Source organism: Sceloporus undulatus, chromosome 1, assembly GCF_019175285.1.
Source record: "Sceloporus undulatus isolate JIND9_A2432 ecotype Alabama chromosome 1, SceUnd_v1.1, whole genome shotgun sequence".
In the NCBI taxonomy this organism is placed as follows: Eukaryota; Metazoa; Chordata; class Lepidosauria; order Squamata; family Phrynosomatidae; genus Sceloporus; species Sceloporus undulatus.
The window spans coordinates 353,940,329-353,954,662 of NC_056522.1; the positions used below are offsets into that span (position 1 = coordinate 353,940,329).

General features: G+C 42.4%; 1 protein-coding gene across 2 annotated transcripts in view; it reads right to left on the bottom strand.

Annotated features, from left to right (window-relative positions):
* ASB2 (ankyrin repeat and SOCS box containing 2) overlaps nt 1–14,334 on the bottom strand; it is a 50,400-nt gene that overhangs the window by 8,289 nt on the left and 27,777 nt on the right. For both annotated transcript variants that reach the window (XM_042440440.1, XM_042440450.1), the window contains 2 exons: nt 7,063–7,234; nt 1,522–2,083 (listed from right to left, as the gene is read on the bottom strand). In XM_042440440.1, coding sequence (XP_042296374.1) covers nt 1,522–2,083; nt 7,063–7,234 — 734 coding nt within the window. The remainder of the gene's footprint in view (nt 1–1,521; nt 2,084–7,062; nt 7,235–14,334) is intronic.

A 14,334-nucleotide genomic window follows, 5' to 3' on the forward strand; every position in this document is an offset into this window, starting at 1 on the left:
CTTTAGAAACATAAAACTAAGGGATGGAAGACTTCCATGAACAGCCCAATGAAGCATGAGCATACTCAGTGGGCATCGAACATTGACAAATTGCCTAGAAATACTGAGGGACAAAAAGTAATTAGTGGTGTAGATAGGGCAGCTAGAATGACATATCCTGAAAAAAAGCTTTGGAGAAGTGGCTGGAACTGTGCATAGAGGTATGCTGTAACATTTTGCTGCACATCCCACTTAATATGCACATTTCTAAGTTAATACTGTATTAACTGTTTCTCCTCTTTCCCAGTGGTGTGGAGAAATAGATTATTATTCATTAGTCTTTCAGCAACTTTCATTGTACAAAGTTCCTTCCAGCACTTCAGGCTTCGTTTATATGTGCATGAAAAGGGGCTTAAAAGGAACTTAAAGATGCTGATTTTAAGCACCCACTGAGTCCCAAACCTATGCAGATTTTTTAAAAATAAAAATCCAAGATGAAATACTGGAAGTTGACTCTAATCACATACAGTTGACCCTTCTTATATACGGATTTTTTTATACACAGATTCAAGCATACACGGTTTGAAAATGTTCAAAAAAAGTATAAATTTCAAATAGCAAAGCTTGATTTTCCATTTTTTATAAGGGATACCATTTTGCTATTACATTATATTTAATGGGACTTGAGCATACATGGATTTTGTTATCCACGGGGGATCTTGGAACTAAACCCCAGCGTATAACAAAGGTCCACTGTATTTGAAAAAAAACTGCCTTACAGCTGGACAAGATGTTATTATGTCTTTTGAAAAGTTACTTTTTGGGACCATAGCTCCTAAATTTTCAGTGACCATAGCTTATCTCTACACTTTCTGAATTGTTATTCTTTTTTTCTGAGCTGAATAACATATGCCACTCAGACTGGTAGCGGCTTTGTAAAATTTTATATCAAGGTATTTCCAACAGCTGATATTTAACATATTTTAAATTAGAACAGCCAGAGACTAAAGGTAGAGCTTTTATGTTGTTATCTACAACTGATAACGTTCTCCCACTTATTGTTCTTGTGTGCTGTCATTTCCAACTCATAGTGTCCTATCACAAGGTTTTCAGGGCTGAGTGCGTGTAGTTCCATGTTCAAACCATACCACACTGGCTCATTTAATCATTACTGGGCTTTATTCTCTTTTTAGATTTCTGCTTGAGATTAAGATGACTTTGGATATGTGACCATTCATTTGCCATTCATGTGAGTAATTCTTCTTATCCCAGGTTGAAGCCAGTCATGCAGACCAGCACAATATGTGAATTGGCAGATCTCAAACAGAACTGGCAGGAAATCCTGTGAATGCTGCAAGCAGAGAAGATGGGAAGTGTCTGCGAAAATGAGAACTGTATAACTGGACTCGCTACATTTCTCACCTGTGTGAGTAATTTGGCTTATCCCAGGCTTCAGCCAGTCATGCAGACCAGCATAATGTGTGAACTGGCAGATCCCATACATTCACAAAAATATCTTAGAGATGATAAGAGGCAGCTTACCTGTACACTGTTTTGCTGTTTATTCACCTGTTGGTCATTATACCTGTCCCTTCTAGTATCAATGGGAGGATGTGGGCCACACCCATACTGACACTTAAAACAGGAGTAGGCATCACAGCCTAAATCCATCAGAAATTTCAACAGAGAAAGGTACTTCATTGAAAACATGATGGTAGCAGGAAAAGTAGTAGGGTGGGAGGCAATGTAGGCATCAATGTTGGCTCCGTAGTCAAGAAGCAGCTTCATTGTCTTCAAGCAACCGTGGCGGATGGATATGAGCAGTGGGTTGATGAGGTCAATGTTGGGGTTGGCCCCAGCCTCCAGAAGCAGCTCAGTAGCATAGATATTGTTGTTAATGACTGAAAAGTAGAGGACACTGGTGCGCCTGTCTTCATAAAGACGGGAACGTTCCTCTGAGAGAGTGGCGTTCACATCAAAACCAGCCTCAATAAGCTCTTCTAAGACATCATCGCGATTGTTTTCAGCTGCCAGATGCAGAGGGCTGATACCACTGCGCTTGATTCGAGTGCGGCTGGTTACTGGGAGAAGCATTTTCACAATCCTGGCAAAAAAATTAATCAAGGGCCAAATGTGAATCCAATTACTTTCATAACCAAGAATGTTTTCCCACAATCTAGGAATCCTCTTATGACAGGTGTTGTGCTAACACATCAACTGAAACAAAATCATCTCTGCTGTCAACCTGATTATAACAAATGACCACAAGAGGCTTGGGGAAACCAATGGCCTTGTGTAGATCAGCCTCATGTGCAGATTACATTTACTCAAAACCTTGAAGGCAATGCTGTGGTGAATGGCAATTCCTGTCCCATATTCTCCTTGGCTTGCATACCCTGAGGCTATATCTGCACTGCAGAAATAATACAGTTTGTCACCACTTTTACTGCCATGGCTCACAGTTATGGAATTCTGGGATTTATAGTTTGTTCTAGGACCAGAACTCTCTCACAGAGAAGGCTAAATATCTCAAATGCCAGAATTTCATAGCATTGAGCCATGGTAGTTAAAGCGGTATCAAATTGCATTATTTCTGCAGTGCAGATGAGACCATAGTCACCAATTATAATGGAAAAAGGCAAAGGACCAGCAAAGGCTAACATGTTTTCACCATATCATATTCTGCATTGCAAAGACCAAACTTACCCACTGAGATGCATTTTGTACTCAAGAAGGGGATGGGCAGAGGAGTAAATGCTTATATCTGAAATATTCTTGAACAATTTGTGTGAGACAGGCTGATTGCATATATGAAGAGTTAAAGCAGAGAAAAGGTCTAAGCTAAGAATAAAGAACTGTTGGCCCTCTGGGTTGTTAACGACTACACAGTCTTTTACCATTGGCCATACTGCATGAGTTTGATAGGAATGTGTGTCAAAACATCTGGCAGGCCAAAGGTTCCCGATCCCTGGTCTAAACAGCTGGAGCATTTTTTAATTTTTTTTTTGCTAATGAAAACCCTTAGGAAGAACAACTACCAGCTTATCTACTTGCCTTTACTCTTGCTCTCAAGACATTATGCCTTCATCAGAAGGAAATAATGAAACCTCCTGAGGAAATTCATGTCCAGATGATATCTCAAAACAGAGAGGCTGACCTCACTCCAGCAGTGATGCTCCCTGGAAGGTGGAAAGCCAGGGTGCGCTTTAGCTGGCAAGTGTCCACTACTAACAAATGCTTTGTAATAGCCATAATAGCTTAAAAGTCACACACAGTGCTGAAAGGGGTATAAGCCAAGTACTAGCATTAGTCATCCTTCTGCAATTTACTGGGATTTATTAAAATTTAAGGTCTGAGATGGATTTCTTGCTCAAGCAGGCTTCCTACAGCAGAGTTAAAGAGACACTACAATGTTGGTTGGCTACTGACATTGTTTCAGTGAGACATATGTGATCAGTGTTCTTCTTTGTTCACCATGCATATGATGGATTTGTTGCATGCCTTCAAGTCATTTCTGAATTACAGTGACCCTAATGTGAATCTATCCCAGGGTTTTCGTAGCAAGATTTGTTCAGAAAGGGTTTGCCTTTGTCTCTCTCTGAGGCTGAGAGAGTGGGACTTGCTCAAGGTCACCCAGTGGGTTTCCACAGTCGAGCAGAAATTTGAACCCTGTTCTCCAGCAATCCAGGTTAAAAGCACTACAAAAATTATATGAAAGATAATCAGTTCACACATAAACCTTGAAAGAATATTGATAAAATATAATTTCATATAAAAATATCTTTTATCTTTATAAAATATACTACCTGGGCATGAAATGCAATTTGATCACAAGTACAGATAAGAATGCATTCAAGTATATTTGTAAAAACTTAAATGATCATACCATCAGTACATACATGAAATATAAAATAGTTTATATAAACATTTAAAAGATGTTGTAGCAATGTATACATTATCCTGAAGTGTGTGAGAGGGGAGAGAAGAGGGGGAAAAGGAAGGGGTGTATATGTTGGTATAAGATTCTTTGTATACAGTTATAAAACATTTTAAATTTCATGTACAAATTCATGGTCTTCATGTTTTTCTTTGGTCCTCTTTTTGTCTCTTTGTTAGTATTCTTCCCTCCTCTCCATAATGACAGGCTCATCTGCAAACCTTTCTAACTGACGTATTTCTTTAATTAATTCATGGCTTCATCTTCACTACAGAAATAAAGCAGCTTGATACTACTTTAACTGCCATGTCTCAATTCTATGGAATCCAGGGATTTGTAATTTGTTGTGGCACCAGTTGTCTGACAGAAAAGGCTAAATATCTGACAAAAACTACAAATCCCAGGATACCATAGCATTGAACCATGGCAGTTAAAGTGGAGTCAAATTGCATTATTTCTGCAGTGCAAATGCAAGCTAAATTCTGCTTTTCTTCCACCATGAGATCCATTACTTCTTGATAATGCAGATTAGCCTCCCATTATATGATGTCATTATGTATATATTTAGGCATCAAGACACAAGAAATTAAATAACCACCATTTCTCAGTCATAAATGCTAGTGGCTGTGTTAAATAATGTCTCACTAAAATCAAGGAGTTGACAAGCTCAACATACACCTTCCAAACAAAATGAGGCCATCATACATAATAGATAATAAACAGGCAATCTGCAAAAAGTGAAACACATACACACAAAATCTCTTTGGCGTTTCTGATGTTATGGAGCCTTCATGTCCTGGCAGTAACTCTGAACATGGAATTCCTGCAGGGAATTGCATATTAAATCCACATGCTTACAAAGAGAGGTCACCGTGAACAGTGTTGTTATTCAGAATACCTACGGGATTAAAAATAACTGGCTACAGAGAAGGGAAGCAAAGTGTGTCATTTACATACTTTGTATAAGCCACTACAGATGGGAAACTCTTTAACACTTTCATTTCACAACTTTTTAATAAATTCTTGATCTTTAAATAGTGTTAAAAAATCTTTAAACCATTTCTGATCTCATGAATCAATATTAACCAATTTTTGCAAAATGAAATTCTATGTGAGGCTTTGTTTGTTTAGGTTTGGAATAGAGAGGGGTCCAACTTTGCTTCAGTGACTATTTTATCCAGTATGTAGAGAAATCTTGTAGCACCTCTGAGATTAACTGAAAGAAAGTAATTGGCAGCATGAGCTTTCATGTATATTCGACTATAAATTGACCTTATGTATAAGTCAAGGGCAGGTTTTTGGGTAAAAATTACAAATTCTGAAATGACTCGTGGATAAGTTGAGGATAAAACTTAGGGGCATGAAGGAAAACAATGTAAAAGAACATACAAAATTCCAGCAGGCATAACTCTTTGTGTTAAGATTAAAGGCTGGATGGCTGATAGAATAGAGGCAGATCAGTGCTTCCAGGACAGATATGCTCTTGCCTTTCACCAGGGGATGGTTTCTTTTTAAATATGAACTAAAATACAGTACTTATATTGACTCGTGGATAAGTCAGCTTAGGTTTTTTGGGTCAATTTTTAAATTATAATTTCTAGATTTATACATGAGCATATACAGTAAGTCTACGAAAGCTCATGCTGCCAATGTCTTTCTTTCAGTTAGTCTCAAAGGTGCTGCAAGATCTCTCTGCATATTGATTCTACAGATTAACATGACTATATCTTTGTATTTTATCCAGCGATGTAGTCAGTTCTTTTACTCTAGCTCTCATGTCTCAAGTCGAGTCTCATGTCCTTGAAAATACTTTCAAGTTGAGACTGAAGTAAAATCTTAAATCTGGGAGCCCAATCTAAACAGGAAAAAAAAGAGGTGATGTATGTTTCTCAGAGGGGAACAGCAAGCACATTAAACAATGGGCTTGAGGTGAGGCTTTGAGGTCTGCTTGGCAGCTTGTCCCTGCTGCACATCAAAGAAACCTTCAAACATTTTAGAAGGATCCTTCCACTATAACCCCATTGCCTAATACATTTGCCGTTTCCCTCTGAGAAACACACCCCACACTCTGGGAGTTGGCCTTGCCTGCTGCACAAAGCCAATGATGCCAGCAAAAAAGGGGAAAAAATCACTAAAAATATACAAGTTGCACGTCAAGTCAAGTCAAAGCATCATTTATTGCCAAGTCGAGTCCATGGCAAGTCAATGAAGTAAGCTGAAATCAACTTGAGTCTGAGTCAACTGACTCAAGTCTATGTCACTGATTTTATCCTGCAATATTATATCAAATGGAATTCTTTGGCTTCTGTTCTGTTACTGACAGCTATCCACTAACATTTTATTTACAAAGGGTTCAGCTGCTTTACTGGCGGTACTTAAGCACAGGCTTAAGAGTCATTTATCAGGGATACTCTAGTTGCAAGCTTCTTGCACTGAGCAGGGCTCTGGACTAGATCAGTGCTACTCAAAGTGGTGGCCTATGGATTGGTGATGGTCCATGAGACATCACCTACCAGTCCACAGCAAAATTTCAGGAAAGAAAAAAACAGGTGTATCCCATTTGCACAAATATAGTGCCAGTCCCTAGCACATTGTGGTGGGGGTGGAGGAATCCCTACCTATCTGTCAGATTAGATATCTTAAGAAGCACTGGACTAAATAAATAACCTCATGGGTTATCCCAACTCTATTATTGGATGCCTAATATTGTACTTTGGTGGTGGTGGTTGTGTGCCTTCACGTTGTTTCTGATTTATGGTGACTCTAAGGCATTGTTCAGAGGGGGGTTGCCTTTGCCTTCCTCAGAGGCTGTGAAAGTATGATTTGCTCAAGATCACCCAGTGAAATTCAGACCCTGACCTCCGAAGCTATGTTCCAACGATCAATGCTGGCTTTGATATCCTATGGTGTACTTTGGTATCCAATGGAATTAGGACTTTATTCCCTTCCTCTACTCACTCCTCTATTGCCCTCCACAATGCCAAAAAACCCTGCTCCAAGGAGGTTTCTAGTCCTCCACGGCAGATTTTAGGGTGCAAAGGGAGACAACTTACTAACTTTGGCAGAAGCAATGATCTAACAAAAGCATATCACTGAATACAAGCTCGGAATTCTGACAGTCCTGCAGAATAAACAAAGCAACTTACTCGTAATAGCCTTTTTTAGAGGCCATGTGGATAGGTAAGAACCCATTCTTATTGGCTTTGTTAGCATCAGCACCCTGGGACAAGAGAAATTCCACAATCTTCTCATGGCCATTTTTAGCAGCTTCAAAGAGTGCAGAGGCTTTGTCACTGGCCTGGGTATTAATGTCAGCACCTGGGAATGAAAGAGATATAGGGCACCATTCAATTTTAGAAATTTAGAATCAATTGCCTATGGTGACATTTCTGTAATAAAGACGATACTGTATGTAGACTTCTCATGGTATTAGTGTAGTGACATAAACCATACAAGGACTGCTTTGAACACAACACAGCATTCCTACATGTAGAGAATACAGTCAGTGCTTTGTATCCATGGGGGTTCCATTCCAGAACCTCCTGCGAACGCCAAAAACTATGGACCTCAATTTCCATTGATTTTAATGGTGACAAAGCCACATGTATGCACCTCCATTGGGGACAATGGGGTTGAAATATATGTGGGCGCTTAAACCTGTGGATGGCAAGCCCATGGTTGGCAAGAGCTGACTGTATTTTGCTCACAAAACAAGCAGGGAGGGGAGCACATTCTCTTTGGGGTATTTGGTTTTTGTCAGAAGGTTACAGCAATACACAGAGTTTGAAAATAATTCATTAAAAATTAATCCATTGCCCCTACTTTGTGAAAGTATTGAACACTTGTTTTAGTTTGTTTGTTTGTTTTAAATTTTGAGTCTCTATGTTGGAGAAAGGTGAGATATAAGAAGATAATAATAATAATGCAAATTTTTAAAATAATGGTTAATGTCTTACTATCAGAGGTAATCTGAATGTGAAGGGATTTTTAAGCAATCTTTAGTAATCAATTTTTAGAACCAATTTAAAAAAATGTAAAACCAATGTATCAATGACATATTAATAACAACTGATATTAATGAATTATTGTTTTTAATAGATTGATGTTAGCATATTGGCATAAACACTCATGACAGCTAGGCCTGGAAATACATTTAGAATAAATATGTCACATATATTTATTTAGAGCCAGTGTGGTATAGTGATTTGAATTTTAGACTAGAAGGACTCTGGATATGAGGATTCAAATCCCACTCAGCCATAGAAACCCAGTGGGTGACCTTGGGCAAGTCACACTCTCTCAGCATCAGAGGGGGACAAAGGCAAACTCTGAACAAATCTTGTCAAGAAAACTCCATGATAGGTTCATCTTAGAGTCACGATAAGTAGGAAACAACTTGAAGGCACACAGCAACACATTATTTATAATTACTGTATAATAATAACTGATAGTGGATGGATGCCCACATTTTTGCTACAGTTCTGAACTTTTTATATTCATAAGGTTTTTTGAAATTAGGATGAGGGCTAGAGGTTGTCCACCCCTGATTTAAATGGTAAAAGGGACATCTTGTCTATGATGTGTTTCCTTGACTACATTGAATTTAATGCATAAGTCCTTGCAGTCAGGGCTTGATGTGCCTGTCAGAAATAATGTTCATACTGCATGGTCATGCTACTAAGGGTGGGCATTTGTTTCTGAAATAAAATTAAAAAATAATGGATGAAGCCGGGAGCCAGTTTGGCATAGTGGTTTGAGTATTGGACTACAATTCTGGAGACGAGAGTTCAATTCCCAGTTTGGTCAGGAAACCCACTGGGTGCCCTTCGGCAAGTCACATATTCTCAGCCCCAGGGAAGGGAATGGCAAACCTCCTCTGAACAAATCTTGCCAAGAAAACTACAGGATAGGATTGCTTTAGGGTTGCCATAAGGCAGAAACAACCTCAGTGTTTGGATAGAGACAAAGAGAACACTGGGTGAATGGACACATTTTCTCTTTCTGTATCAGCCACTCCCTCTTTTCTCTTTCTGTGGTACGGTACAGACCACCTAAAAAGAGTGGTCTGCCAGTGCGTGTTTTTCCACCAGCGGGAAACCACAGCCGCCAAACCACATGGTGGTGTAACACGTATGCCACTGGTGCACTCATTACATAAGCCCTGCGTGGCACTTACCTAACAATGGCAGCACCCATGTATATAGGGCGCCACCATTGTTACGCCCTCGGCACATGCTAGGGTTGCGGGGCGTGTGGGCGCGCCACCCCAAGGCAACCCTAGCACATGACGAGGGCATCACGAAAGGCCCGTCTGTTCTGGGCCTTTGTCATCCCATTTCTTCCTTTCCTACCTCCTTTTCCTCACCTGGTCTGGGACTCAAAGTGATTACTTTCAGAGGATTTTAGAAATCAAGCTGAAGGATAAATAGGATAAGGCTGAGGACTGCATGGGCCCAAGAACTGCAAATACTTGCTCCATTATAATCTATGAAGTCCTACACTATGAAATCCTAACATGTCAGTCCATTCTTTCTTGCTTGATCACATAGGCTGCAGTCCAATGTATACTAAATTTGAGAATAAGCCTCACTGCACAACGTGGGACTTGATTTTGAAATAAACATGCATATAATTCAGCTGCAGAGGTCTCTGCCAAAGAGAATCTGCTTCCCTTGCAACAACAAAAGCACTCTGTTGTGTTTGGCACTTTTAACATAACTGTATCTAGGAATACAATTACAAAGTCCTAAACTGGGCTACTTCTTAATGAGAAAGAAATGGAATCTTTATTTTATGGCAAACATTCTGCATTGTATGTGTAATAAAGTTATTACATGGGTTCTCAGAGGGGCTTTTAAAGCCTGGAATAGTTACACAGTTTTATTAGATTTTTCTCTTGTGATTCTTTTGCTGATGCTGTTCATAGAATCACATAACTGTAAAGCTAGAAGGATCCCAAAGGTCATCTAATCCAGCTCCCTCTCAATGCAGAAAATACACAGCTAAAGCATCCCTGACAGATGGCCATCCAAACTTTGTTTAAAAACCTCTCCCAAGGGAGAGTCCACTATCTTCCAAGAGACTCTATTATGAAATGAAACTATCAGGCTGTACAGACCAGCCATAAAGGCCGGCATGAGGGCGGAGTGGGTGCGTGGTGTCTGCATGATGCATGCCCCGACTATGCCTCCCATGCTGGCATGACGCCGTGCACCCCACCACATGGTGGGCTGCATTACAGTGCATCCAGATGACACAGCACCAAAGGAGCATAGAAAAGCCACGACGCTGGCAGCTATGTTGCCCTTTCTGAGGCGCAGAAAAGAGCCACTTTTTACAGCTCCCTTTTGCACTGTAGAAAGGCCAGATTGAGGCTGCAGCATGCGGTTGCCACAGCCCCTATTTGGCAAAGAAAGAGGTGGCTGCAGGCCGCACCTTAGGGGCGGTCTGTACAGCCTTTTGTCCTCTTTCACACTACAGTTATAGGACTTTGGGATTTATAGTGGGCTGCTCAGCAGACTGTGAACCTAACAAATATTTCAAAGAATCATAAAGTTGGAAGGGGCCTCATAATTCCAACCCCCTGCTCAATTCAAGATCTCCAGCTAAAGCATCCCCAGCAGGTATCTGTCCAGCTTCTTTCTGAAGATGTCCAGAGAGGGCTGTCTCTCTGGGTAATGTTCCAATGCCGAACCACTCTCACTCTCAAGAAGTTCTAGAATAATTCCAAGTATGGGCCTCTAAATCTTGCTCAGAACCTCCTTTCCTATGAAATCTTTCCTTTTTATCTGACATTGTGGACCACTTATGTATATTAAAGCCTACATTGCATAATTGTCACTTGCTATTTGATGTTCTTTTGTTGTATGTTTTATTGAATCATTTCCTGTATTGCTTTTATATGTATAATCTTACTAGACAGGCCCCTTCCCCACCACCACTCCCTTCTCCTTCTGTGTCGTGTCTTTTTAGAGTGTAAGCCTGAGGGCAGGGAACCTTCCAATTAAAAAGATTGTATGTACAGCGCTGTGTAAATGTACAGCGCTTTATAAATAAAGGTTAATAATAATAATAATAAATCTAGTTATTAGTTCCAACTAAACAAGACCCATTGAATCAGTGGGAATATAGTATGCCAGCACTGATGTACCATATATGCTCAAGTATAAGTTGAGGGCATGTTTTGGGGGTGAAATTATGGATTTTGATATGACCCATGGATAAATTGAGGATAAAATGTAGGGGCATGTAACAAAAGATGTAGAGAACAGAGCAAAGGAACACGATACAAAAGGACTTACAAAGGTCCAGCAGGCGTAACTGTTTGTGCTCACCCTAAAGGCTGTGTGGAGGAGGAGGGAAATGTGATAAATCTTGGCTATGTGATATGGGAGGGAGGTGACCAGATACAAGCAGAGCTATGAAAACTTACAAACATGTCAAAAAGGCTGAAAAGACAAAGCACAGAAAATGGTGACTACAGCCCAGTCCAGACGGGCCTATAGGGTGCCCTCATGATGTGCTAGGGGTTGGCCGAGGGCACTGTGCCCACACGTGCCTCAACCCTGGCATGTGACGAGGGCGCCAAAATGGTGGTGCCCTGTACGGATGGGTGCCACCATTTTTATGCGACAGACGCCTAGCGTCCGCACATCGCAGCACCATAATAACATCACAAGTGTGCCATTGGCACACTGCAGTGTCATTATGGCGTCTCACGGGTTCTTTGTGCTCCGTGAGGGAGCCATGCAGTTTGTCCTCTGTGACTTCCACATGGAGCAAACCAGGACGCTGGCAGACCACCCTTTTTGGGCGCTCTATACCGGGCCCACATTAAGCAGTCATTATAGCCTTCACCTTTAATATGGTAATGTTGCCTGATTTTAACACAGAAAAGCTGACAAACAAACATACATACAGTAGAGCCTTGCCTTACGCGTAAGCTCAAGCCCTATTCAATAGAATGGGGCTCGTGCTCGTGGTGGCATGGCACACGCACACCATGGGCACACGCACCATTCAGTAGATTGCAGTGCAGCTTCCACATAAACTGGAAGCTGCGTATGGTGCACCTGCGTATGGAATGGGCATGCTGTACATAAATGTCTTATAAATAAAATAATAAAAGTTTTATTTATATACCGCAGCCTTCCATAGATCAGGGCGGTTTACACACAATTAAAAAATACATACATAGATCAAACAGATCAAGCATAATACATCAAAAAACAATAAAAACAATAAAAAAGATAAAAAAAAAATAGGATAAAACCCCAATTAGCCCTTCCTCATGGCCACGGAAAGAGGAGGGGGGCCCTAACTGATGTTCATGGGGGGAATGCTTGATGAAATAAGAAGGTCTTTAAATCCTTCTTGAATTGGGCCAGGGAGGTAGTCGAGCGGAGCTCAGCGGGCAGCGTATTCCAGAGGGCCGGGGCGGCGATGGAGAACGTCCGCTTGGTGACGGAGGAAAGCCTAGCCCCCGGCACCTTCAGGAGTTGCTGCCCAGATGTTCTGAGGGTGCGGGACGGAATGTATGGGGAGAGGCGGTCCTTCAGGTATCCTGGACCCAAGCCATTTAGGGCTTTATAGGTAATTACCAACGCCTTATATTGAGCTCGGAAGCGAATGGGCAGCCAATGAAGATCTTTTAAAATCGGTGTTATATGGCTGGTCCTGGGAGCACCAGTGACCAGCCGGGCTGCCATATTCTGCACCAATTGTAGCTTCCGAGTTTGGTATAAGGGTTGCCCCATGTAGAGTACATTGCAGAAATCCAATCTTGAAGTTACCAGAGCATGTACGACCGTTTCAAGGTCCCTCTGGGCCAGGTATGGGCGCAGCTGGCGAATCAGCCGAAGCTGATAACAGGTGCTCTTGACCGTCGCATTCACCTGAGCAGTCAGGTGAAGCGAGGAGTCAAGAAGCACCCCCAGACTGCGCACGGAGTCCTTCACAGGGAGCGTGACCCCGTTCAGGACAGGTGGAACCACCGCCATTCCTGGACCAGGAGAACCTATCACTAGTACCTCCGTTTTCTCTGGATTCAGTTTGAGTCGGTTTTCCCTCATCCAGCCCATTACTGACTCCAGACAGGCCACGAGAGGAGAGACGCCATCCCCGGTCACTGCATCAGTCGGAGACATAGAGAAAATAATTTGGGTGTCATCAGCGTACTGATAACCCCGCGCCCCGTGTCTCCGGATGACCTCTCCCAGCGGTTTCATGTAAATGTTAAATAGCATGGGAGACAGAATGGCCCCTTGAGGGACCCCGGTTTTAAGGGGCCTCTCGTCGGAGCACACGTCTCCCAGCTGCACCATCTGGGACCTCCCAGAGAGGTAGGATCGGAACCACTGGAGCGCAGTGCCCCCGATTCCCACCTCCGCTAGGCGCCCCAGAAGGATACCATGGTCTATGGTATCGAAAGCCGCTGAGATGTCCAAGAGCACCAACAGGGACACGCTTCCCCTGTCGATACCCAGACGGAGATCATCGACCAAGGCGACCATGGCCGTCTCAACCCCGTAACCCGCCCGGAAGCCAGTTTGAAATGGGTCTAGATAATCCGTTTCATCCAAGACCGCCTGAAGTTGGATTGCGACCGCCCTCTCGATCACCTTCCCCAAAAATGGCAGCAGCGAAACAGGCCGATAATTATTATATACCAGGGGGTCGAGGGAGGGCTTTTTCAAAATAGGTTTAACAATGGCCAATTTGAGTTCTGATGGAAATTGGCCCTCCCTCAAAGATGTATTAATAATCCGGCGTAACAACGAAGTTACCGCCGGTCCCCCCTGGGCCGCTAGCCACAAGGGACAGGGATCGAGAGAGCAGGTCGTCTTCCGAACTCTTCCGAGGATCTTGTCCACATCATCGGTACTCACCAACTCAAATCGATCCAGTACAATAGAGTCCACGGAGGCTCTGGACACCTCTACCCTAGGTTCTGCATGAATGTCGGCGTTAAGACCTTCGCTTATCCGAGAGGTTTTATCCGCAAAAAAGTCGTTGAATTGGTCACAGCAGGCCTTAGAAGGTTCAAGGATCTGGTTCAGGGCGGGAGGAAGCTGGGTTAGCTCCCTGACCACCCTGAACAACTCTGCTGGACGCGACTCTGCGGACGCAATACGAGCACCATAGAACGAGTTCTTTGTTGCTCGAATTGCCTCTCCGTAGTCCTCTAACAGTTGGTCTAGGAGAGCCTTGTCGTCTAAGCAAAGGTATTTCCGCCAACGGTACTCTAGCCGTCGCAGTTCTCGCTTCCTTGCCCGGAGATCTTCCGTATACCAGGGCTTACATTTGGAAGCGGGCCTGAGAGGGCGCTTAGGAGCGATACTGTGTATAGCCCTTGAGAGACCGGTATTCCAAATACCGGTGAGGGCATCAACAGAATCGCCGTCGCTACCAACCATGAA